At 36.4% G+C, this 26,364-nt stretch overlaps 1 protein-coding gene across 1 annotated transcript in view; it reads left to right on the top strand.

Moving 5' to 3' along the window:
• Window positions 1–8,157, top strand: part of LOC135081320 (leucine-rich repeat-containing protein 24-like) — a 62,897-nt gene extending 54,740 nt beyond the window's left edge. The window contains exon 2 of the mRNA XM_063976043.1: window positions 5,903–8,157. Within this exon, the coding sequence (XP_063832113.1) occupies window positions 5,936–7,699 (1,764 nt within the window). The 5' untranslated portion in view covers window positions 5,903–5,935 and the 3' untranslated portion in view covers window positions 7,700–8,157. The remainder of the gene's footprint in view (window positions 1–5,902) is intronic.
• Window positions 8,158–26,364: the final 18,207 nt, after the last annotated feature.

The raw sequence follows: 26,364 nt of genomic DNA, 5'->3' as shown, positions 1-26,364 counted from the left end.
TTTAATTTAGTCGTAATTGCTATGTTTCAAAAATAATCAATGTTATTAGAAAACAATTTTTTTTTTATTTAATCTCGTCAGTTAATTACTTTTGATTTAATTATTTGTAATAACTTCACATTCTATGTTAATTTAAAATTATTTTAATTATATTTTCATAAGAAAGAAAGACTGTTATAACGTGATTCTTTGGTACAAATTAATAAATAAGGTATTTAAAACAGAGGTTTCATTTCAAGACTTTCATTGTGTTCAAATTGATTTTGTGAATCCTTTTGTCCAAAATAGATGAGTACCTAATTGAATAATTTAGTTTTAGCATGAATTTACAATGAAAAATTAATAAATATGTAACATACCTTCGACAGTATAAATGATTATGTTCCCGTACAATGGAGTATGTGGCTCTTACTATATATTTTACCTACAGCTAGACAAAGTAAATAATTGTATAGTTATGTTACGATTTCTATGACTAATTTTATCCGCCGTAAAACACCGTAACAACAATATCTCCAAAACTACAATATATTTACAAATAAATGTTATTGTATGAGAATACACCTTATATCGACTATATGTTTTGAAAAAATCGTACCCCTAGCTCAAAAGATGGGAAAACTGCACACATAAATATCTTTAAATGGCTCTACTGTAAAGTTTGGTTTTAAGACATACGATAGTTTACTTAGGAGGCATCGAGATAATGTTTAATCAAAAGGTCATCGTAATAAAATTTGCAGTAACAATATTGTTCTAAAGGAGTCCTGTTCCCGTTTTCACCATCAATCCCTATTTTTTAAGTAATCCCTATGGTAACACATAAAATGAATTTTGTTTTCAAATGGGTCACTTAAAAATTAGGGATTGATGGTGAAAATGGGCACTAAACATTGATGAATACTTTTCTCTGCATGTCAATCACACACATGACACCCAGTTGATCTTTTTTATTTTTCTACGTCCTATACGAATGGAAAGCACTTTTCTTTTATAAATCTTTCAACGCAACGTAAGACGTCTACCCAATAGGTTACAGGATGGCTGGATGCATACCGCTACCAACCGGTCAATCTAGAAATCATTGGGGAAGCAATTGACGTTATGTGGCTGATATGATGATGATGATGAAATCTTTGAAATTATAGATTATATTCTATTCTAATCCTGTTCTAGACCATTGTTTGGCAACCACTGCCCTAGTCGGACAGGTCAAAGCGCCTTTAATAAAGCGGCTGAAATCGTTCAGTGAAAATTCGCTTAGATTTGATGGCTTTGATGTCTGAAAAGCGCTGTGGATTGTTCAAAAGGTTTAGCTTGTTGTTGTTTATTGGAGAGAATAGATTTGATTTAAACGATCCATTTAAAACTAGCGGCCGCCCGCGACTTCGTACGCGTGGATCCCGTTTTACCCCCTTCATCTATCTTACGCGGTTTAGATTTTTTCATACAAAGGTTTGTTCCCGCTAACTCCCGTTCCCGTGGGAATTTCGCAATATCCTGTTGTAACTAAGCTTTAAGTTTACTAAGAGACCTGCATGCCAAATTTCAAGCGTCTAACTTAAGCGGTTTAGATTTTCATACAAAAGAATTTTTCCGGTAATTCCCGATCCCGTGGGAATTTCGGGAATTCCTTCCTTAGTGCACCTCTACGGTACCTAAGCTACGTCCCTTCCAAATTTCAAGTGCCTACGTTTAGCCGTTTAGGCTGTGCGTTGATATGTCAGTGAGTCAGTCATACAAAAGGATTTTCCCGCTAATTACCGTTCCCGTGGGAATTTTGCAATATCCTGTTGTAACTAAGCTTTTAGTTTACTAAGGTACCTGCATGCCAAATTTCAAGCGTCTAACTTACGCGGTTTAGATTTTTTCATACAAATGTTTTTTCCCGCTAACTCCCGTTCCCGTAGGAATATTGCAATATCCTGTTGTAACTAAGCTTTAAGTTTACTAAGGTACCTGCATGCCAAATTTTAAGCGTCTATCTTACGCGGTTTAGATTTTTTCATACAAAAGGATCTTCCCGCTAATTCCCGATCCCGTGGGAATTTCGGGAATTCCTTGTTGTAACTAAGCTTTAAGTTTACTAAGGTACCTACATGCCAAATTTCAAGCGACTAACTTAAGCGGTTTAGATTTTTTTTTTTTTTTTTATGTGATAGGAGGCAAACGAGCAGACGGATCACCTGATGGTAAGCAATTGCCGTCGCCCATGCACACCCGCAACATCAGTGAAGTCACAAGTGCGCTGCCAACCTTTTAAATCCCATTCCCCCCCAATTGGGCCTCCGGTTTTCATACAAAAGGATTTTCCCGCTAATTCCCGTTCCCGTGGGAATTCCTAAGTATACTATAACCTGCCCAGGAGTATAAAGAATAATTGTACCAAGTTTCGTTAAAATCCGTCGAGTAGTTTTTGTTTCTATAAGGAACATACAGACAGACAGACAGACAGAGAGACAGACAGACAAAAATTTTCCTGATTGCATTTTTGGCATCAGTATCGATCACTAATCAACCCCTGATAGTTATTTTGAAAATATATTTCATGTACAGAATTGACCTCTCTACAGATTTATTATAAGTATAGAATAGATTGGTCTCATCCAAAAAAATGCTTCGCCACACTCACATTAATTGGTATTTTCTTCATTGTTGTCATCACTAACCAAGAATTCCACGACCTAATTTCTTAAAAAAAAACACTTAATTTTAGTCCTGAAAACTGTATTATTTTTTAATTTGATATACATCTAACATTGTTAATATTTTAAAGCTATTGATATCACGTAACATGAAGATGTATAATCCGCTAATTACAGTACAAAGTTCCATCCTTAAAATAAAATAGTTTATTCAGTACATAGGCCCTTTCCAGGGCACAATGCACGTCCCAAATATAGCTTGCCCTACCACCACTTCGGGACAACATATGGGCTGGTGCTGAGAAGCAGTGGCGGAAGAAACTCACTCTTAGTTACCTAACCAAGTAATCAATGATAGCTCCTTAATTATTTCAGTGCTAATCAATAACCTATTCAGTTAGCCTATAACCACAGAATAATAATAAGTACTACGTACAGAAGTTTTACTTCGCGAAGGTATTTAAACAAATGTATGCTCAATGTCATTAACAATATTGTGTAATTTAGCCTGTCTCAAGAGTCAAGCACCATTTTGTTGACAAACGTCAGTGATCGGCACTGCGCCGAAGCTATAGGGCTGACTTCGGTAAAATGATGTGACGTGAGGTGCCAAACTGCGGAAAATGGCGGAGGAAATACATGATTTAGCATGAGTTATCATTAATAATATTAACTACTTATTTACCTCCCAGTGTCTTAAGGCAACTTAAAAAAGTGCATTCTGTGTTTTTATTATTATTTAGGCAGTTAAATACTGCACAGTATTTAGTACACCATTATCTTTATTTTCTTCCATCATACACAAGAATACGCGTGCGTCAGTCAATGTTCGCTCGTATGTGAGGCCTTGTCGAATAGTGTCCTGTAGGTGGGCCATCGTACGTGTTTTGTTTTCAATGTAAACTCGCGGAGATGAACAGGCCTGCTATAACATACAATGCTCCTCATGATTGAATCAAGATATCATTATAAATGGTAATGGATTAATGTGATAATGGAATTTCGCAGACGCGCGAACGCTAACACAACATCTGAAGTAATTATACGAGTAAAATGTTAAGTAGCTTGAAGAACTGAGGATTTATTTAATTACATAAATTTGATTATTGTGTGTGAACTGAACTTGACTTCATCAAACATGAAGTCTTCGACTCTGAATATTTGTATTTCATGAGCCAGTATCTTTCTAAAAATCGCAGATGATACGTAATTTAAATATCATGCAAACAATTTTAAAACAACTTACGCCCGTATTCACAAACGATGTTTGCTTAAGTGTAGCAGCAAATCGGACGCACAGCGTTGAATAGAGCTCTTTGATTGGTTCGTGTGTCACCCTGTGCGTCCACGCGCACTGTGAGACCTCATAGTAATGTTTGTGAAAACGGGCGTTACCTTAGCAGGTTCAGAAGACGGCATCGTACATGTATTAATATGAAGGTCGACTGTACCCGTACATACTAATATACTTAACTAACATAATGTATTTTAAGTTTCTAAAGATTTGATCACAACCGGAAGACGTAGCGTGGGCAGGCCTCCCACTAGGTGGACCGACGATCTGGTGAGGGTCGCGGGAGGTGCCTGGATGCGAGCGGCGCAGGATCGGTCTTCGTGGAAATCCTTGGGGGAGGCCTTTGTCCAGCAGTGGACGTCTTTCGGCTGAAACGAACGAACGAACGAACTATCACAACCAAGTCTATTGGTATTTAATTCACTGAGGCGAAAGCTCTAAAGGTTTATTTTGCTAGCAAACATTTCATAAATACAGAATCATTCAATCAAATGAAATAAAACTATGTTCACAATTCATATCACGTTACTCAGCCACATTTATACCCAGAGCCTTTCTTTTTGCCATCAGCCACTCGGCCAGTACCTAATTCAGTTACGGTCTGGGCATTAATAATATTCCAGCATCAGGACGGGTCAGAGTCCCCAATTAGTCTCGAAACGAGACGTCTGATGGCCAGGACTCGGGAGCGCTTATAAATACGGCCGAAATATGAAGCTAGGAACGTGGCGGTAATATTACTTTTGGAGTGCCAAAGGGTAGAGAAGTAATGACGGTTTTGGTTATATGAAAACGTATTCATCTTTATTTAGATGAAGTGTGGAATGTTGACCGGTAGACTGATTGTTGTTTGCCAATTGGATATGCGGTTATTCCTAAGATCTGAATAAATTGGAAATGTAAGTAATAAAATCGTGTTCGGGATCGGGATACTCTTGGCATATTTTGTGCTCAAGTCTCTGAGATCGTCAACAACTACAAAGCAATGTTACACAAAGTTTAGGTAAATTACAGGCATAAAAGGCTAGAGTCTCCAATCCATCCAATCATTCATCATCATCATCTCAGCCATAGGACGTCCACTACTGAACATAGGGTGTGCGGGTGTCTATGGCCGACAGAAAGTAGATACTGACCACAATAATTTTGGAGTCAACATAAAATAAAGGCAATAAACTCAATATTACATACACATTGTAACTGAATATTGTTTATGTGGCCATAACGTTAATACCGACCCTATAATATCACCCGAACCATTCTCCATTAACCAATACGTACGTCATTTGTTATGCAAGGTTTATTACCAAAGCTACCAATATAGCGACCGAACTGACGTTAATACCTTGGCCATCCCTTTGAACAAATGCCAGTCATAGCAAACTCGACGTCTCCCTTTGTGTTCCGGTAATTAAACAAACCGGTAACAACGTCTGATCTTCATTACCGCGTACAGATAGGTCAGTTAGTTATCCGTACACTACGCCACTGAGTTCAATTAGTACGTCGTTCAAAGACCTGTCCAAAATCTTTGATATTTGATTTTGATTTCGCTAATTGTTCCTCGAACGTCACATCAAATCAAAGAGTAAAAGCCTCAGGCACGAATCCAACTTCAGCGTGACTTAAGCACGATATAATACAATACAATTCATACAATTTAATAGATATCACAAACACGTATTGTTTACAAATTAATAGCATTTCGCATACCGGAAACAAATAGCAACTGCTTCCATTGTTTCTTTCCAAAGCTCGTCAATCATTGTGAAAAGTGAGAAAAGAAAACCTACAGGAAAACTTAACTCTACTCGTATTTGTACTATATTTATTTATGTTTGTTTGCATAGACGTTTTTCGCTCTCATATCAACAAAAGTCTGGAATTTTCGATAAAAAGAATAATCCGTATCAGGATGCTCCCCAGAATGCTATAAACTCACCGCACTTTTTTTTTGTTACAGGTAGACGCATAAAGTGCACAGCCCTGCTATGAAATGGGCATTAGAGCGATCCGGAGCGGATGCTGGCTGGTTCTGATGCTGATAAACCTGTCTGGAAGTGACTGGTTGAGCTGTGCCAACATCCAGGAATGCCGCTGCAAATGGTCCTCCGGGAAGAAAACCGCGGCGTGCGTCACCGCTGGCCTCCGACGACTACCCCATTTGGCAGCCGATATTCAAGTCCTAGACTTACACGGAAACCAATTAAGGACATTAGAGCAAGATGCCTTCATCAACACGGGACTATCAAACTTGCAACGACTCAATCTCAGTTCGACGAACCTACGATCGTTACACCCAAATGCTTTCAGAGAACTGCGAATACTTATAGAATTGGACCTCTCCCAAAACGAGCTGTATCAACTATCACCTGACACCTTTAGAGGGAACGACCGATTAAGGCTGCTAGTTCTAAACGACAATCCATTGACGACTTTAGTTGCTGAGCAATTTCCTCCGTTACAACATCTCAAAAAGCTGGAATTATCAAGATGTAAACTCCACACTATTCATCCCTTCGCATTCGCAAACCTACGAGCTCTGGAGACCATTCACGTACATCAAAACTTGTTGGCGTATCTTCATCAAAACACGTTCAACTTGCCTGTTTTGAAAACTTTAACGTTATCAGATAACCCTTGGTACTGTGATTGTAGATTAAGAGAATTTCACGAATGGTTTTTGAGTAGCAATCTGGGGAACGAGGAAGTATTTTGCGGAGGCCCCGAGAGGAAAGCCCAGCTTTCTTGGCGAACGCTTAAAGGCAGTGATATGGTATGTCCTCCAACGGCAGTGTCCAGTCCAACCGTCATCAGAACTGAATCAGGAGCTGATGTGACTTTTGGATGCTTTGCAAGCGGAGATCCGAAGCCTACACTAACGTGGTCTTTCCACAATACTGACGTCATTATCAATTCCACAAATGGATTTAGTGATATACTAATTTATAAGTACCAGACGGACCATTTCGATGAGTATAGAGACGATTACGTGAATAAAAGTGCTCAATGGGCTAATGTGACTATTAATAATGTTACTAGTGACCTAGCAGGGGAATGGAAATGTAGTGCCAAGAGTGCTGTGGGGGAGGCATCAGCGTTTTTGACAATATTTTTACCTAAAGCGAGAGCTGCGACTGCTAGAGTTGCGCCGAACTATTCGACCTTTTTCATTTTAGGCGGTTCTATGCTAGCGATGACGGGCGCGGGCGTTATTGCAGCCTGTGTCTGTTGGAAGACTAGACGCCGAAGAGTGCCACCAAGCAGAAGTTTTACGGATCAAGAGAAGAAATTACTTGATACGTCTCTCGCCGCTAGTTGTGACAGAACGAGCGCAGATTTAGGTTCTTCGTATGGTTTCGAAATGCTAGATAGGTCTATGTCGATGGAGAGTGAGGATACACAGAGATGTATGGACCCAGTTCAAATTACGATAGAAGGTCCCCCTGGTAGTTTTCCACCGCCGCCTGCGGAGTTTGCCTTGCCCGCTCCGTATGGGAATATTTTTATATCAGTCCATGTGTCTGGGCACAACGATGAGTATCCAGACTTGTTGGGTGGTGGAGCAACCCTCCCTAGACGAAGTAGGACTTGTTTTTTAAAGTCAGCTTACGATAATATGGGTCCTCGAATAACAGCTGCTGGTAGTTCCACTTGGTCCCTCCCTGGTGCCAATGGTGACAACACCAAGAGAGTTGAAAAAGACAATGAAAACCCCATGCCATTGTCGACGTTCTCAACAGAATTTACTGCTCTGTAAATACTAATTTTACCAGCGACATTGTAAATAAATTTGGATTTACTAATATTACTAATGATTTGCGTGTGTACAATACAATGAATTATATTAACATATCAATTCGTAGATAAATTAAAATGGCTTATGTTATCGTTACGAGTGAAGATAGTTTATAGATAAATATTTACGTTAAATTCAAATAAACAATGACTGAATTTTTGTATGTATACGAAGCTGATGTTTGTGTTGTACTATCATTAATATGTTGAATTTTATTGTAAATTTTTTCTCTTTACTGATACTGCTTCTTTTTATATTTTATGAAGTTTTAGACAGTTTTATGATTATTTCGTTGGTTATACAAAGATTGTACAACTAGTGTTAATTACTGACGCCTCTATTCATAGTTCTATTTGTAAGAATTTTTGATCAACAATCGTTGCTTTAAAATCTATGAGAGAATAAAGAGTGCAACAATATCTGTGGTTTTGTTATTCTCACACATTTTACCACATCTGTGGCTATCATAGATGACAGAAATTATCATAATAATATTGAGAATTTTAATCTTATAATTACCTAAAATGTCATAGTATACTATGGCTATAATATAATGTCGTCCATTAGCCTTGATGGACGTTTACACACAAAGTAAAGCTTCTCTATTGACACTGGCTAAATGACAAGCAAGATTTTGAGATGATAGCACATACATAAAAAGTTATTAATAGTGAAGAAAATTGGCCCTTGATTAAAATCCATTCAATTTAATCAATCGAGTGACTGCATGTCAGTCTCAAACGTTTATTTACTAAATTGTACCGCAAATTAGTTATGATAAGGTTTTGAATCGCCTGCCAGCTTTGGTAGCTCAAATAGAAGGTCTACATCCAGTAATGGAGTTTCTAAAAGTCTCGACTAACTCGCAAAGATGTCGAGTTCAGTAAACTCACAGGTAAGTTTCTAGGCCACTACAGATGAAGTGAGCCACTCGCTATAAAGAATCCTCATCAAAAGCAATTTGGCGTAAGTAGTTTCATTCAAAAGGGTCTTCCGAATCGCGAGAAAAATCTAGTTTTATTTTTCCAGTTCATACGGCGTTTTCTGGATAACATCTGGTTTTCAACATTTTAGTTTAGTGATGTTTGGAAGTCGACAGATTGAAATGAAATGAAATGAAAATACTTTTATTAAATAAACACTTTATGATTGACACTTGATTGACACTTGCGATTGCGATAGAATAAGAAGTACTTATTACCTACTATCGAATACTGTAGCTTGATACAGACTTTAGAAATGTAGATCGTGGGTTCGATTCCCAGGCACATTGAAAAAAATAACTGGTAACTGCCGTCAGGTTTAAAAGTGGAATTCTTCTTCGCCGTCGCTATTCCCCTATAGCTGTAGGCAAGATCTACAGGCTGGCAATAATGAACGAATGAAAGTTCATAATGATACATTTAAGTCAACTGATACAACGAAATTGCAGAATCAGAAGTATTTATGTGAACATTCATTTCAAATTGTAGTCTATGCTAGTAAATAATAGATAAGCTGTGCTTATTAGTCCACTTTAGGGCACTTACAATTCCCAAGTACATAGTATGGACATAATTAATTGCATAAAATTATTCGAGACATATCAACCGGTGGCAAGAAGAAATGGCGGAAAAATTCATTTTAAATTCAAGCATAGAACTACGAAACAAAAAATGGGTGTAATGGAGTATTTTAGATGGTAAATATTATTGAATTATCTTGGACAAGTATTACATTATCGATAAATAAATCACAACACTGACGTTGTCCGAAATCGCCTGTATTTCCTCTAAGGAAGTCTCAAACGGCCATTATCTTGGATAGGGTGTCCCTTATTTTTCAAAGTTTTAAATTTGTAACGCATAGGTCTTAGTTTTGTTTGTTTGCCTCTAAAACACTCGGAAATAAATTTTTACTTTATTTGGAGTACGATAACCCGTGCCGACTTGCATCGGAACATGTTGCGCGGCAGTATAGCGGTGCGTATTCGCGGTATTTGTCATTTGTTCTTAATTAATCTCGTGATTAATACCTATCGTTTGACATTTAAAGATGGCTGTGGAATTAAGAAGCAATAAAAAAAGTATTTTCTTAGTCGGGGACGTAAATTTATCAAATAATAGGCACAAAGTTACCGTTAATCGTCAAGTTTTTGCAGTATTTTTAAGATATTTTGCGAAGTTAATTAAATGTTATTGAAAGCTCTAATCTCATCATTCGGGAGTGTATTATATTTTGGGAAAAGCTATAAATCCTACCAGAGCCTAACTGTGTAAAAAAACTTGTCTATCTTCACCATGCTTGGAGGGAGTTGCAAGAAACATTATTTAAAAAATTCAAGGTTTATAAACGCCGCGGTGAGGAGGATTTAAAAACAAATAAAATATTTTAACGAAAACAAATAAAACCAAGGCGTCCAGAGTGTTAAGGTGTAGACAAAAAGTTAGTTAAGAAAGTAAAAAGTGCAAGACAAAGAAAATTAAATAAATAAAAAATAGAGCAAATATGTTTCGGAGGTTTATCGTCATCTCTCACTACGCAAGATTCTATACAAACGCAAGGACATCACGACCAGCTTACCAGCTCTGAGGAAAGCCTTAAGGAACTCTTGACATCCACTTTCCAAGAGGTATATATGAGAGTGTTGACAAATTGATTTCCAAAGCAGCCCTGAGCAAGTTTAGTCAACATCTTTGGTACTTCATATCAGAAGAAATTGCCGTTTTATCACTCTTTGATGATGAAGGTAATGAAAAAACACCGTCAATATTGTAGTAAAAGTACAAAGAGAGAGTATGTATGATTCTGGGAAGAGATACAATCCATCTGAAGAAGGTATGATTATTTCTATGGTAAATAGGACTTTGTACTAATTTTTTATCCTGTTTTTAATGAATTGATAATAATACTGCCTTATTTATTGTTGCTGGAAAACCATTGAGTGGTTTTGTGTCTGTCAAGAGTATAAATTTATTTTCTCGATTGAAAATTGACAATAATTTCCCCCTGAGACACATTTCTATATGAGATAAAGATGTTGCCTATTTAAAGGCAAAAAAGTGCTTTCTTTAGGGTAGTTAATGATACAACTGAAAGAGCTATAAAGCTTATGCAAGATTTTCATTGTTAGATCACTGCAAAGGAAGAGCAAAAGCTTTTTTTTGCTACCCACAGTGTAGCAAAAATCAGGCCAATATTTAGGAGCATGGAAATCTGTATCCAGAATGTAAAAAAGGGTCCCTCAAGAGCAAAATATATTGTCTGATCTGTAATGTTATCTTCTTTTTATAAATATTTTATAAAATTAAATATTTTAATTGATTTAGCTACTTAATAAAAGAGGTAAAACCAGCATTTTTCAAAATCTTCAGAGCTCGGTCGGCACGGGTTAATGTTGACGTAGGAAGATGAAATTTTGTATTTAAGTATGTCTGAGTAGTACGAAAAGATATAGGGGGTATGCATTTCATATGCATATAAGGGGCACCCTAATCTTGGACGTCCAATTGGAAAGCTGGAAGAAATCGAACATACGCGATACAGGCTAGGAAATGACCCGGACTTGACTTGGCAGGTCCAGTGGATTGTTAAGAAACAGCTAAAGTTATTAAAGTGAAACTTGAAATAATTTTATTGTGGAACTGGGAAGCGAAGCACACTACATAGTAGGATATTACACACTATTGTTACTTATGTTTTGTGTTGAAAGCTTTACAGATTACTTAAGTGTGTATTCTGATGGAATATACTTACATTAACGTCCCTGATTCATGGCGAATTTAGGAGGTTTGAACCCGCAACCTTACCCGGGGAGGCTGATGTTCAGCTGTGGACGTCCTGGATGAAATAATGATGATGATGAAGATTTACCGCACTTGGCATAAACTCTACCAAGCCAGGCCATCAAAAACCTTTCATAATCCACACAATATCACAATCAATCTGTATGTTTTCATGCAAATGGATAACCATTCCACCGACAAAGATAAGGGTCTAAAAATGAAAACCATATTTCATCCGAAATAGTTTCCCAAATTGTGCGACAGTGCTAAACTGTTACCCTAGCACAAACTCCCGTATAAAACGACAAAGTAGGGCCAAATTTGGTTACCACCACTTTGTATGCGCGCGACGTTTGCCTTCGGACGCCCTGCGCCTGGCAACGACATACATTATTTTATACAAATTGAAACGTCAGCACGATTTTGTTATATGCTTACACGACAATTGGGCGGTGAGAAATGTGGGGCATAATTGAAATTGCGCAAGGTGTTCTAGGATTATTTGAGCGGGAATTGAGGAGAAATCTATGTGAATCGGGTGGAAATCTGCCAGTTTCTCTCATGATTGCGATACCCAGAGTGAAATTGCTGTGTAATGTAGGTGTAATTATTGCATTCTGGTTATTTATCACATAGAGATAAGCAAAATGATCTTAGAGACAGATTCCTGTTAGTATATTTTCTAGAAACCCTGAGGTGGAATTGTATAAAGCATTCGTAATCATATGACAGTTCATAACGTACGATAAAGTCAGTTAAACAAAGCGTTTGACAGAATAATCGTACGTTATGAACTGTCAAATGATTAGGATTGCTTTACACAATTCCACCTCTGATTATGAATTTTACAGTCAGCGTATGAAACGCTTTACAGTGAATGGAAGTCGATTCTAAGCTTCGAACTCATTTCATTTCTTCTTTCTTTCAGCCTTCACTGGAGAAGTGGTAGTGATGGAAAAGCAGACGTTTCCAAAATCTTACCAGATAAAGAATAGACTGACATAGCGATACTAAAAAAAGGAAGTCAGTGAAGCTTCAGAATTTTATTTGCAATCATTTCAAACGCATCGACACAAAGATTTTTCAGATATCGTTAAAATAAAAAATATATTTGCGAATATCGTCGTTTTATTTGATACCCATGCCAAATTGACAACTTGTCAATTATCAGAGAAATAGATACGTTTGATTTCACATTGAGTTTTATTTGCAATTCATACGAAACGTGTCAGTTTTTAGTTTGGGCACCAGATTTAATTTTTTGATGTTTTATTTTTATGTTATAACAGCAAGAACGTACCTAGTGCAATAACTTTTACATGTATTTATTTGAAACAGATTTTGTTTAGAGTGCAAACAGAACTACAAGCGTTACGTGCTCTATGAAAATGTTGGTTGTTTTTTGGGATGGTTACTGCAATTGAAAAAATATAATGATTCCCAAATCTAACATACATTATAAGGTATTATCTTCATTGTGGTTTCTAGTTCTACATTTGAGGCTAAATAATCTGAAAGTATTTTACCTGAAACTTCAAAATAACTTTAAATTAAAATAGTTTCGCGAGCGAGATACACTATCACTTCAATTCAAACTAACTTACTTTTCACTTTGTAACTTAAATTCCGGAACTAAGTGAATTAACATTTCCGGTGCTCAAGAGAACATCTCAATTTGAGTTTTACGTTTCAGATTAACCGAATAATGCTTAAGTCTACATTTAACTAGAAATTACTGGACAAACTGGCCATAGTTGGAGCTGAATTAGAATTTCTAAGCTGAAATTAATCTTCAAGACAGTCCAGCCATTGTTATGCTAGCTCGACTGGTTGTGGCTTTGGTTGGCTACCTTTAGTTCATTAAGCTACGAAATTAATCTAAAATACTCGTAAACATGCAGATTGTAAAACAATTTTGTTGCCTCGTTACTCATACATATCAACACACGCACCTATGTACAGTCAGCATTAAATAGGTGGCCAAAAAGTGAACAATACAACCTTATTTCAATTGTAACAAAGACGTGTTGCGAACGTATTGGCTATTTTGGGTGTACTATTTGACGCTGACTGTGCGCACGCAATATACGAATTCGTATCTTCAAATTAACATATTGTTCCATTTTTACTATTTCAGTCTGTTAACGAACTCGTAATTAGGTATATGCTATGACTCCACGAATGAGGAGATCCGTAAACAAACATAAGTCGCTGACACAACCTGACGGATTAGCAAGCTGACGTGGAAATGGGACATGGGCAGGGCACGTATATTAGCACGCAGAACTGTTGACGGCTGATGGGGCAGCAAGGTTTTGGAATGGCAGCCTCGTACCCGTAAGCGCAGTGTGAGACGTCCACTCACTAGGTGAACAGACATGACAATATCATAAAAGTTGCAGGAAGGCGCTGCATGCCCCCCATTAAGTAGGGGCGTAGTGGGTCCCGCCGTGTAGGGCGGGACGTCCGCAGTAGACGCCTAGGTCGTTTCTAGTACCCAAGGCGCCGACCACTATGCGGCAGAGGAAACACTCCAGGTTTTTAGAGGGTTCGAGCCCCACATAACCTGCAGTTCCCCGGCGGTAGGTATGGATAGGCCATTTTCCTAAGTAAAAAGAAAAAAAAAGGCGCTGCATGCAGGCCGCTACCAAACAGAAAATCATTGAGAGAAATCTATGTTTAGCAGTAGAAATCCTTTGGCTGAAATAATGATGATGATTATGCATACTAGGTATTTACTATCGAAATGCGGTTTGACGTTAGCTGCATCGATAAAAGCCACATTTTCTCAGGCCAATAAAGAATTTCCTCTAAAACCTTTCGTGATCCCGGACTTACATAAACCACCTTAACCGCTAGAGCAAGAGATTTATTTCTCGTCTGGTCAAAGTGCAAGAAAATATAGGGACGTGTAAAGGGCCCTTACGGCACCCTTTTCATTTTAATAGTTCTATTTTATTTTACAGGTGTTTACTCTTAACAATTTGATAACACTAATTTAGTTAGTGTTTTAAAGTGTTTTATTCAAAATGTTTTAAGTATTTTGAATTTCTTTCAAGAAATGTGGATTTTAGTAGTACCTACTAGCCTACATGTTTGAGATTTTTGGCCGAGAGTCTAGGTTCATAGGGGCCCAGTGCTTATCACTCATCAGTGATGGGTGAAAATTGGTGCATTTCTTGGCCATACAGCGTGCAGCGTAGAAAAGCAGCGAACATTCTGGGCACTACATCGCGTTGTTTGAACAGCAATCTAAGAGCTATTTTTGACCGACTGCGCCAGAAAGAGGGTTAAGGTGATGCCTTGCGAATATTGGGCGTTTTAAAGAAGCGCAGAATTATGTAGTTTTAATCGTACTTTTCTTATTACTTATGTTCTTATTTTGAAATATGTCATAGTTGACTAATAAATCTAGTGTCTGGTCGAAGCCGAAACATGAATGGAAACAATTTTCTCGATAGAAAAAAAATCCAAAGATGACCCTTCTATTACTCGGTTTTTCGTTTTATAAGCAGATAGGCTAATATTTCAATACCAAATTTTGTATATTGGTAAGGTAATAACATATTCTAAGTACTGGTCGAGTTCATCAACAGCCCTTTACAGTCCACTGCTGGACTATGAGCCTCCTCCACTACAGTGGAGGGTTTTGCCATAATCTCCACGCTAGGCAGGCGGGTTGGAGATCGCAGTTTAAAAGATTGATGTTTTTCAGAGAGCGCTGCTGCCCATTCTCTGTTTGATGTGTAGTCCCTAAGTCGCCTCTTACGACACCCGCGGGAAGAGTAGGGGTTGGTGACAAATGTATTCTACTCTGCCGTCACCACACGGCTTTATTTCTGATCGAGTTATTTTCTTTAAATAGTGTTTGGTTATTCAATAAATACATGATTTCCGATTTTTGTCGCTTACGTTATTTTATTCCGCGCCGCGCGCGCTATTGCTGTCCCTTTCCTCGCACTGAGAAATCATATTTCTATCCCTCTGTGTGCGAGGCATTCAGTCGGCCGAAAACTTTTACGAGGTAGCGCCTTAATTATGTTTTTTATTTATTGGAATTAATTTAAAACACGTTACTTCTTCTTCTTGTCGAGTAACAAACCTATACAGTGTCAGCCCAAAACTTTGCCACAAGTGTGGCGTTGTCAGTAGAATTATTAAATCTTCCTGCGTTACTTATGATAGTTATTGCTTGTCAAATAAAATGAAAATACGATAAGATAGACTAAATTGTTTTCTGCTTATAAGTATCGTTACTATAAGCCTATATTAAACTTCATATTACTAGTTTCTTTCAAGTACCCCGTCATATTGACAAAAGTTCGGCAAGTTGTTCGCAATCATCTAGGACCGGCCAATTTATTTCAGACAGTCTGTATTGACAACAAGATTAATGGGCCCGGATCTAGGCATGTTCGCATTAATCGCAGTCCAAATAGAACAGCCAGATTTTAAAATAAATATATCGCTAATTAATAATACAGAACGATTAACTCCATTATTAAACGACTATCTAAGTTAACCACCATTTAATTTCGCAGCTTAAATACTTACTGGTTATTAATTTAAGGTACTTACAAACAAGGTTTTTTACGAGTTGATTAATCTCAAATAACGTATATGCTTTCCATTGAGGACAAAATAGTTTTAAAATGATTCTTTATTCGTATTCTATTCATTTTTGTCTCCCAAAATAATACAATGAATGATTTTGGATCTGCACGTCAATCCACAAACATTAATTATCTTAAAAACTCAGTCAATATTCAACAGACGATATTAATTAATGCTGACTTACTAAGTTTAGCTGATTATGATGTAGTGAAGGTAAAAAGTTCTTTGTCCAGCTGTGGACGGCATTTGGTTGATACTAAGTTTATAGTCATTGTTTGGAATGAACTGTCTGTACTATTTTGGCAAGGAATTAATGATGGACGATCCGACTTGAGATTTATTTTATACAGACACACGGCTAAGTGATTTTTGGAACTCTCAGGAAATATTGGCAGTTCTTTATTATGGTATCGATAAAATTTGGTAGCTTTGGCCTGAAGTGAGTCCCCAAATAATATGAATTGATTGATGTTAATTACGTATGGATTTGTAATAAATATTACTTGACTCACAAAATTATATTGGGCTCCAAAGTTTTTAGATTTTTTTTAGTGATCGTGCTCCTGCAGTGGAGACTAAGCCTAGGCGCTGACCACCGACTTTTAGTTGGCCGATAGTTGGACCCGATTCTAATTTGTATGAAGAATCGGCCGATACCAAATCTGTATACCTAATGTGCGCACTTTCATACATCTTCATACTGATTAACAGCCCTCCAACTATCGGCCAACTAAAAGTCGGTGGTCTGTGCCTAGGCTAAGTGACCTGATGACGCGATATTGTTTTTAATACACAAAACTGACAAGTAAAGAAATATGAAATTACAATGGCACAATTAAGCAGGTCTTATCGCTGGGAAGTAATTTCTTTCAGACAACCCACATAATTTAAATTCAAAAACTTTATCATAACCTTTTCAGGGTACTTTACCCTTTCTCAAATAGATAAGAGGTTTTATTGGAAAACAGAATTCGATAAAACAATACTAAATTAAATTAAATCTGGTATTTTTTGCCTTCGAAGAATAACAAAAGTAAATCTTAACAGACAATGTTCTAAATAAAGTCAAATAATAAACAGCTGATGTTGCTGATGTGTCATAAACTCGCTGGTGATAGATAATAGCGTAGAAGTATCAAACCAAGAGTTATTTCTATGATACCTACCAATTGAATTGCTCATTTGACAGTCTATCTCTTAATGTACCTGCTAGTAAATAAAGTACAATTCCTTTAAGGCGATTAGAGTCCTCAATGACCTTGGGCGTTTGACCTTCACGCCGCGCGAAACACCCGCGCACCCCGCACGAAAACTCCGATTTGACACCGATCAAAATTACACGGGCATAGGTAGATACAGAATTCTATTCTTTTTTCATGACATTACTGCCTATTATTTTAAACTTGAATTGATGATCCTTGATGTCGGTGTCATTTAACTCAGGCGTAAAGGTATTTAACAAAAATAACACAATCCATGAACATTTTGTACGGGATATTTTTTTTTTCGTAAATTTTCTAATGTTTTTGTCGGTTCAGCCGTTCTTGAAATTTGAACATGTAATATGTAGGTAACTTCGGGTGGAATCTTGCAAACTGAATTTGTAAGACCAAATTCCTGACGACAACTGTAGGTATTGGAACACATTGTAGTATTGTCTATGGTTTAAAAAAGCAAATGTTTCTTCTTTTGTCTATTGTCATTCTCTTTGTGTCACGAAGAATAAACTGAAAATGTGTTTAATCTCGTCTTTTTATTAGAAATCCTTCAACAACTGATTGAGTTAAAATTTTGGATAATCATGTAATTCGGATGATAATGCAATATTGTGATGACATGGAGTCGATCTGATGATAGCAACTCCGGGATTAAACGATTCCATCGAGTTTTGGCTCGTTTGATTTGTATTTATTTATTTATATAAATACAGGGTGTTTGGCGCATCGTGTGCCAAAATGATTTGGTGGATAGAATGGGTCATTTCCTATATTTTCAGCCCCCATAACACGTTCCATGCCAGGCGGCTACTTTTATATTAATTTTTTTAGTAATTTCACCAAAATACCCAAATCTCATCATTTAATTTCGATTTAAAAAAAAACTACTAAGCGTAGCCTCAAAGTAAATATTTTGTTTTGACGTGCATTGATGTAGGGTTGCATCAAATCTTAATTTACTGACAAATATCATCTAGTTTTTTTTAAATTCAGCTTTGAAGTTTTCCGAAAAGTTAAAAATGGACTGAACATTTAAGTTTACATGGCTATAAAAAAATAAATAAAAGAGATAGCGATCTTCGGATTTTATCAAAACTTCTCTAGTCTATCCCCATTTAAACGGTACACTAATCTTGTTTAAATAACAACAATAACTTCACAAATTCCTTAAATTAGTGCATTGACTCTACTCGGACTGATTTGCGAAATTTGTGTTTATAGCCCCTTTTTGTGTGAATAGCACGTTAAACACCTAACAGGTAAAAATTATTTATCTTATGCAATGTAAAAACCTTTTCCCTATCGTTTTTCAATGTGGATTTCTTGAAATTAAAGACGAAAATAATTATTTTCATCGTTTATTAATTATTACAAATTTTGTTCAAAATGTCCGCCTCGGCAACGTATACACTCAAGACATCTTCTTCTAATTTCGACTGTTGTCGTATGCAGCCACATTTCTCTTTTTATTACTAATAAGGCGTTTTCTATTCGTTGTAGTTTTTCTATTGTTTGAATCCGTTACGTACACCAGTTCTTTAGCTTGTCCCCAGACGTAAAAATCGAACGGAGTTAGGTCTGGGGAACGTGTAGGCCACTGTATAGGGCCATCTCTTCCAATCTACGAGTAGAAAACGCCTTTGTAGTAATAAAAAGAGAAAATTAGAAGAAGATGTCGTGAGTGTATACGTTGCCGAGGCCATTTTGAAAAAAAATTGTAATAATTAATAAACGATCAAAATAATTATTTTCGTCTTTAAATTCAAGAAATCCACATTGAAAAACGATTGGGAAAAGGTTTTTACATTGCATAAGATAAATAATTTTTACCTGTAGGTGTTAAACGTGCTATTCACACATAAAGGGGCTATAAACACAAATTTCGCAAATCAGTCCGAGTAGAGTCCAATGCACTAATTTAAGTAATTTGTGAAGTTGTTGTTATTATTTAAACAAGATTAGTATACCGTTTAAATGAGGATAGACTAGAGAAGTTTTGATAAAATCCGAAGATCGCTATCTCTTTTAAAAAAGAAAATTATACCCATGTAAACTTAAATGTTCAGTCCATTTTTAACTTTTCGGAAAACTTCAAAGCTGAATTTTAAAAAAACTAGATGATATTTGCCAGTAAATTTAGATTTGATGCAACCCTACATTAATGCACGTCAAAACAAAATATTTACTTTAGGGCTGCGCCTAGTAGTTTTTTTTTTAATCGAAATTAAATGATGCGATTTGGGTATTTTGGTGAAATTACTAAAAATAAGAATTTTAAAGTAGCTGCCTGGCATAGAACGTGTTATGGGGGCTGAAAATATAGGAAATGACCCATTCTATCCGCCAAATCATTTTGGCACACGATGCGCCAAACACCCTGTATAAGTAAGTAATATTATGTAAGTAAGCTACTTTAAAAATCACGAGTACCCACCTACCTACTTCAATTCTCAAAGGCAAACAGGGTCTGATGATGGAGCTGGAATGTGGCCGTAGGAATAGGCTAGTTTCTTAAAAAAACACCTTTAATCCGTCAATTACACTATCAAAAAATATTGGACACGGGATATTTTTATTTGTCAACAAACAAGTAATTACGAAGTTATGATGCGATGAAATTCCGCGTGACGTCACAAATCGCAACAATTTTAAGCAATCCAACATCATGGGCCTCTTCTGAACTTTGGCGCGCTTTATCTCTTTAAATTTCATAAGTTTAAAAAAGTGAAAAATTCATTTAAAGTATTTTTTTGGTAAGTTGACCGACGGACTAATTCAAACTCTTGCTTCACCCAGGAAACATCCCTATTCTTCGAAATTATTACGAGCTACTTATCGAAAAATCTTTGCTACTACGCCGCAGCAAATTCCGCATCATAAATAAAAAAATAAATTAAAAGAAAAAACCTTTTTTTAAAACAAGTTTTTGTATGCTAATAATTTTAGTTTCATGACATGCTCCCAAAATTCATCATCTTATAAGAGGATTTCAGTTTTTATCGACGAAACTTTTTAATTATTACCTATAGCCTATAGGTACGTTTCATGGTTAGGTAATTTAGGGAAGTTTATTTGCACTTAACATGAAAAATATGGTATCAATGTACTGTGTACCTATGCACCTTCAGTGGCAACAACAAGGTCTATTGAGTACCTATAGTCTACTAAAGGCATGAAATAAATTAATTTTCACCAAAAATTAAAACCAACTCCAAAACGAATCACCAAAAGGTAGGCTGTCACCGACTCCGAAAATATCAATCATGATATTTTATACGGGCATTTTGTAATCAGTATCCACATTTTTTAATAAGCTCTATAGAACAATTTACCAATACCACTTTATCTTTTTTTTTTAACTGTGGTATTTTCGCGAAGAAACATATTGAAAATCTAATTCTAAATGGCCCATTAATTGCGCCGAGCCTAAGTATGAAAAATATAAATTGTTTTCTTCACGTAAATCGATTAAGTTACTGATTCTGACTCGCTCCTAATTTGGATACCGATTGCAAAGGATAGTAAATAAATAACGCAATATATTTTCAACTTTTATTACTTATCTAGTGCCGTTTTTTTTGGAGGCGATTTTTTTACACTAATAGATTCTATTTAGGTAGGTAGATAATAGCGTCCGAGCATGCCTTAATTCAATCGTATCGTCTGACTGACTATTGTCAAACAAAGACTAGGTTGCACCATCTAATTTTAAATTTGACAAAAGTCAAAAATCAGTCAAACTCCATACAAAAAAACACCGGTTATCGCCAAAGCTACGGTCAAAGTTAGGTCACGTCAGGTGGTGCAACTCAGCCAAAGAAAAAATTCATTTTGATCGCTAATGTCAGTTTGCAGCGAGTGACACAACCTCCCCGTCTGAAGGCCAGCGGCCGACTGCCGCCCGCACCCCGCGAAGGCCCCCTCAACAGCAAAACGTTCGGAATTTATCAAAAGTAAAATTTATGAATGAAAGTAATGTTCGATTGAAAAACGCAACGTGTCATTTAAAGATTAAAGAATTCCTAATCTATTCGTGCAAAAATCTTTTAAATTAACGTAGCTGTTTTGGAGGAGTAAGGAATTTAAGTAAAAAATCGATGTCCCGTATTTATTTTTTTAATCCAAAACAAAGAGACGTAGCGAAAATTCAAACGTCACAAATGTAGTCCTTGAACTGTTGTATAACATATATTTTTTTCAACTATTTCTGTCCAGCAGTAAAAGAGGAGTAGGCTTTACAAAATGCCCATTTGACGCGGATTGAGGACTCTAATCGCCTTAAGGGTTTTAATAGGCAACTTGGTGACCGGCATTGAAGCGCCGCCTGACAAACAACGTTACATAAGTGTCGCCAGAAACTTGTTTTTTTTTTTAACAAATTAGTTAAAATAAAGTACAAGAGTTGAAACCGCGACCATTTTTTTGTTCATAATGTGTTGTGTATGCTTTTATAAAGAGCTTTCTACATGTCCCAGTAGAATTTTAACCCTACCACTGCTTCGAGACAAAAGTGGCCCAGTATACTTTCAAATCAAGATCGTACCCAGCGTTTTAGACTAGGCGCAGACAGAAGTTTTTAGTTGGCCGATAGTTGGGCCCGATTTTAATTTGTATGAAGAATCGGCCAAATCAAATCGGTGTAATGTGCGCACTTCCATAAATGCCCATACTACTGATCAACTGCCCGACTAAACTATCGGCCGACGAAAAATCGATGGTCTGCGCCTAGTCTTATAAAGACACCATAATTCTACTTCTACGCTTACACAGTTCCCCGTTTTCCGCTTATTTATAGTGACAATGGCTCGTAAACTAGAACGGGGAATAGAACCCGTGGCCCACTGTTTCCGTAATGAAATCAAATATCAGGGGAAATCATACCTACCGTTTTATTAGCTTATAATAAACGGTGGGGATTCCAATTAACAGAGAAGTTGTTAACTGGGATATTAAAACATTCATCGAACCCACTGGGTTCGGATTAGCCTAGTGTTAGAATTTATAAATCGATTTATTCTAAACTAAAATATCTTGTGGTATCTTCAGATACCTATGCAACAAGGGTAAAAATTTGAAAATTGATATTAAGATTAATGATATTATAATTATGATAAATATTAGCCATTATAATTATGGGAAGTTTCTAGAAATATATAATAATATGTAATAGCTTAGCAGTATACTTATTGCGACGAATTTGTAAAAATACCTATAGTTATGTAAAAATGAGAATATACTAAACTCATAACATCATCTAACCCTTGTTATGACACGTAATAATACGTCCATTATTAGTAATGAGTTTTTATACTTAGCTAATCAAACTCGCAACTCAGAATAGCACGGTCTGTGAAAATACGACAACTTGATATTTAAGGCCCAGAACACACGGTGAAACGCAATTGCAACGAAACTGCAACTTCTAGTTACTTTTGAGTTGCATCTAAGTTTCTGCCATAGATTCCGTTGAGAGACCACACATGACGCGACCATTTCAAACCGGTTTCAAACTGGCCTAAGTGTTAAAAGTAACAATAAAACGACTAAACTAGTCAATAGCAATATTCAATAAGTACTCAAGGAAAATGTAGGACAAGGATAAGATGTGCCGACATGAAAGTTGACAAATCTAATATAAGTAGTCCCCTAGTTCTTCCTTTTCAGGGAGTATTGACACAATTATCCACGCCAGTAGTTCTGCCAAGTGCCAAGTGTACGCACTTTGATCTCTACAGGGATCAATATAAGTTTTGTGCGTATTTCTGATGGTTAGGGAAGACCGAAGTTATATGTGACAGGCGAGTTGTGACGTTGTCGATTTTTGGAAACCTATTAACCATCAGTCAGCTTGCAACAGCACGCATGTTTTAGCTCGAGACTTGAACTAAAAAACGCGCACTGTTACGAATTCAAATTCAAATTCAAACATTTATTGCATAGAATAGGTATTTTACATATGAGGTCTTATAATATAATTTACACAGTGCTTACTATTCTGCTAACATTTTTAGCATGCAAAATGGTCATTAAAAATGTCATTAATGTTGTAGATACAGCAGTCTATGAGCCAATTTTTGAGATTTCGTATCATTGCATTAGTTGACCCTGTCTTAAATATCTATACGAGCTCGCTAGTAGTTAATAAGTCCCAAAAGCGACAATGTCACAACTCTCCTCTGTTACAGCTCACCTCGATCTCTCCTACTAATTTGTTTTCAAAACTTAAGTCATCAACCCTTAACCAGGTCTTATTTAAATAGAGCCCACATCAATTTGAACTTTATTATGCTGTGAAGATACGGTTGAAAACCAATGACTTTTTTTAGCCTGGTTAAGGGCTAAGAGGCTAAACAAAATAATGCACATTGGAAAATCGCTGGAAAGAAGCGATTTTCGAACAACAAATGTCAATTTTGTAACTGTCTAGGGGGGTAGGTTATTTAGTCTTACTGCTGAAGCACTACCCTAAATAGTTTACCAGAGGTAACTGACCTGACTGACCAGACGGGTTGGAGAGGCAATGCTTGTAATGAAGTACATAATTATTAATTTATTTTAATAAATAAGCAAAATAATGCCTCTCGCCTCAACACAAAGCTACCTCACCATGTTTAGAGCCTTTAATCTTAATTAATTTTCTTTGTACCTAACCTAGAATTTAAGAAATTCTCATGTAATTTTATACTTTCATAACCTTCCATATCCCGGTGTGAAGGTTTCGCAAGAATATTCAAAGGCTTTTAGGCTTAGTATCGGGACTTTTACGGACATTTTACGTAACTGCGTTATAACCTAGGGCCTAGGGGCTCTACGGACTATGTAAATGGAACGATATCAACATAGTGTAAATAATGTCAGTAATTTTTCATCGTAACGGTTTTGCGCTACGTCAGATCCATTATTATGAGGATCTAGAAAACTAACAAAAGAAATCGGATAGTGCCTAACCTACAAAATAGCTCTATGCACAGATCACAGAAACTAAAGGGAGATGTGACAAGGGGGTGGGCCGGTGTCGCAGCAATATGCCCAAAAAGAGAACACATTGCTGCAGACGTCTTAATGTAAACAATTTACATCGCCTGCGTAGTACTAAACATTATTCGAACGTTGAGTACTGACACCGCAGTTGATAATGAGCACACATTTTGATTACTTTGTATGTGTGAATTTCTAATGCGACACTGAGTTTCGAACTCAGCGCATCTCTATGGTTCTACGCCTATTACGGACTGTATTTTCACAAATTCGGATTGGACGTAGTGCGACACTCGTTTCAGCCAAATGACGTCCACTGCTGGACAAAGGCCTCCTCCAAGGTTTTCCACAATGCACGGTCCTGCGCTGCCCGCATCCACACTATTTTAACAAATAAATTGAATTCACTACTGGTACAACTATACCCCCTTATTAATAAAAAGTTACACCTAGGATGAACCTTGTATTAAAATTACATTTCCATACTAAATGAAAATTTAAACCAGAGTCAAACTAGAGTGTAACCTTTATTAATAAGGCCCATAAAGTATTATATCATATTTACCGGGATCTCAAAAGACTCTATATAGATTAACAAAAAGTTATAAAATATCGTCGTAACCATTATGGTTATGGTATTCTCATTCTACCATTGTTCAATATCTAAAATTGCAGGACACATATTATTTGAAACTGAAATAACAATCAAATCAAACTATGATATTGATTCTCAGTAACCCGTTCTTGAGCGGTATTTCTATCCAATATCTACTTTGTGGTGACTATGAAATACTATACATTATTTTCCGTGAAAACTGGGTGAAACAAGGGAAATGGGTGCTATTATTGAATGCCTTTAACTGTTATAAACGCCGACTGTGTTACTTCTTGGAAAATAAAAATGATAGATATGGTGTGGCATTTTAAAAACACACACTGCAACCTGCAACAACCCCTGCAACAACCCCTGCAACAATGCAACGCACGCAATTGAAACTTTGTTTCAAAATAAAAAAGTTTTAAAGTGGGATCTATCCCACTATTTTTAAAATTGACTCTAGTCAATTTTAAAAATAGCTTCAAAGAAAATTTCTCAAATACGACTGTAAAGTAAAGTACTCGTAACAAGAAAAAATGAAGAAAGCCAATATAATGTTTTATGCTAAAAAAACTGGAAAATAAATGTAGCAATAAAGCCATAAAATAATCTAAATACCTTTGTACTCGTATTTACGTAGAATCTTAAGTGAAGAATTCTCTTATTTGTGTAACAACCTAGCAGGGTTTTCCAAATTGAAACAAAATTACTTCAGCTACAAAATAACTATGTAGTATGCAGCTCTACAGTATCCATCCAATTTCGTTCTAAATCGAATATTAAAATTTAACTTCGTGTTAACAATTGAGAATGTTACTAGGTATGCAAAATCACTTGAAACCTATGTTACAGTTTGGCTTTTACATTTACAAATACATTAGTTTTTATTTCATTCAAAAATACCCAGTAGTTATGATTTTATAGACATTCAAAGTTCGCTTAAATATTGAGTGCCGCCGACGGTCACGTGACCCCGCGTGACGTACATTCACAGTATCCGCTCACTAGAAAACGGATATAAACATACTTAAATACATTTTTTTTGTAAATACAAACTTATTATACATATTAACACCCAGACCCATCACAGAAATTAAAATTGAACCAAACCCAAACTTGATGCGATTGTGTCGTTTTATTGCGAATTACCTTCCAGCTCCATCATTAGACCCTGATTACTATATAGAATTAAAGTACTCGTCAATACAAAACGAACGAACCCAAACTTGATGGATTTAAGTCGTTTTATTATAGAGTTCCTATGGCCACCTTCCAGCTCCATCATCAGATCAGCTCCATGTCATCATAATATTGCATGGTCATCCAAATCACATGTGTTTGCGAAATTTCAGCTTAATCGGTTGCCTGGAAGTGGGTGTTAATTCAGCTTGCAAGATTCCACCCATACAAATATGAGCCAGTCACTGTAATATGACGTCACGTGCATAAAATGGC

This window comes from Ostrinia nubilalis, chromosome 19 (assembly GCF_963855985.1).
Source record: "Ostrinia nubilalis chromosome 19, ilOstNubi1.1, whole genome shotgun sequence".
Taxonomy (NCBI): domain Eukaryota; kingdom Metazoa; phylum Arthropoda; class Insecta; order Lepidoptera; family Crambidae; genus Ostrinia; species Ostrinia nubilalis.
Note: the sequence above shows the minus strand (reverse complement) of the source record. Positions and strands in the feature narration are given on the sequence as shown.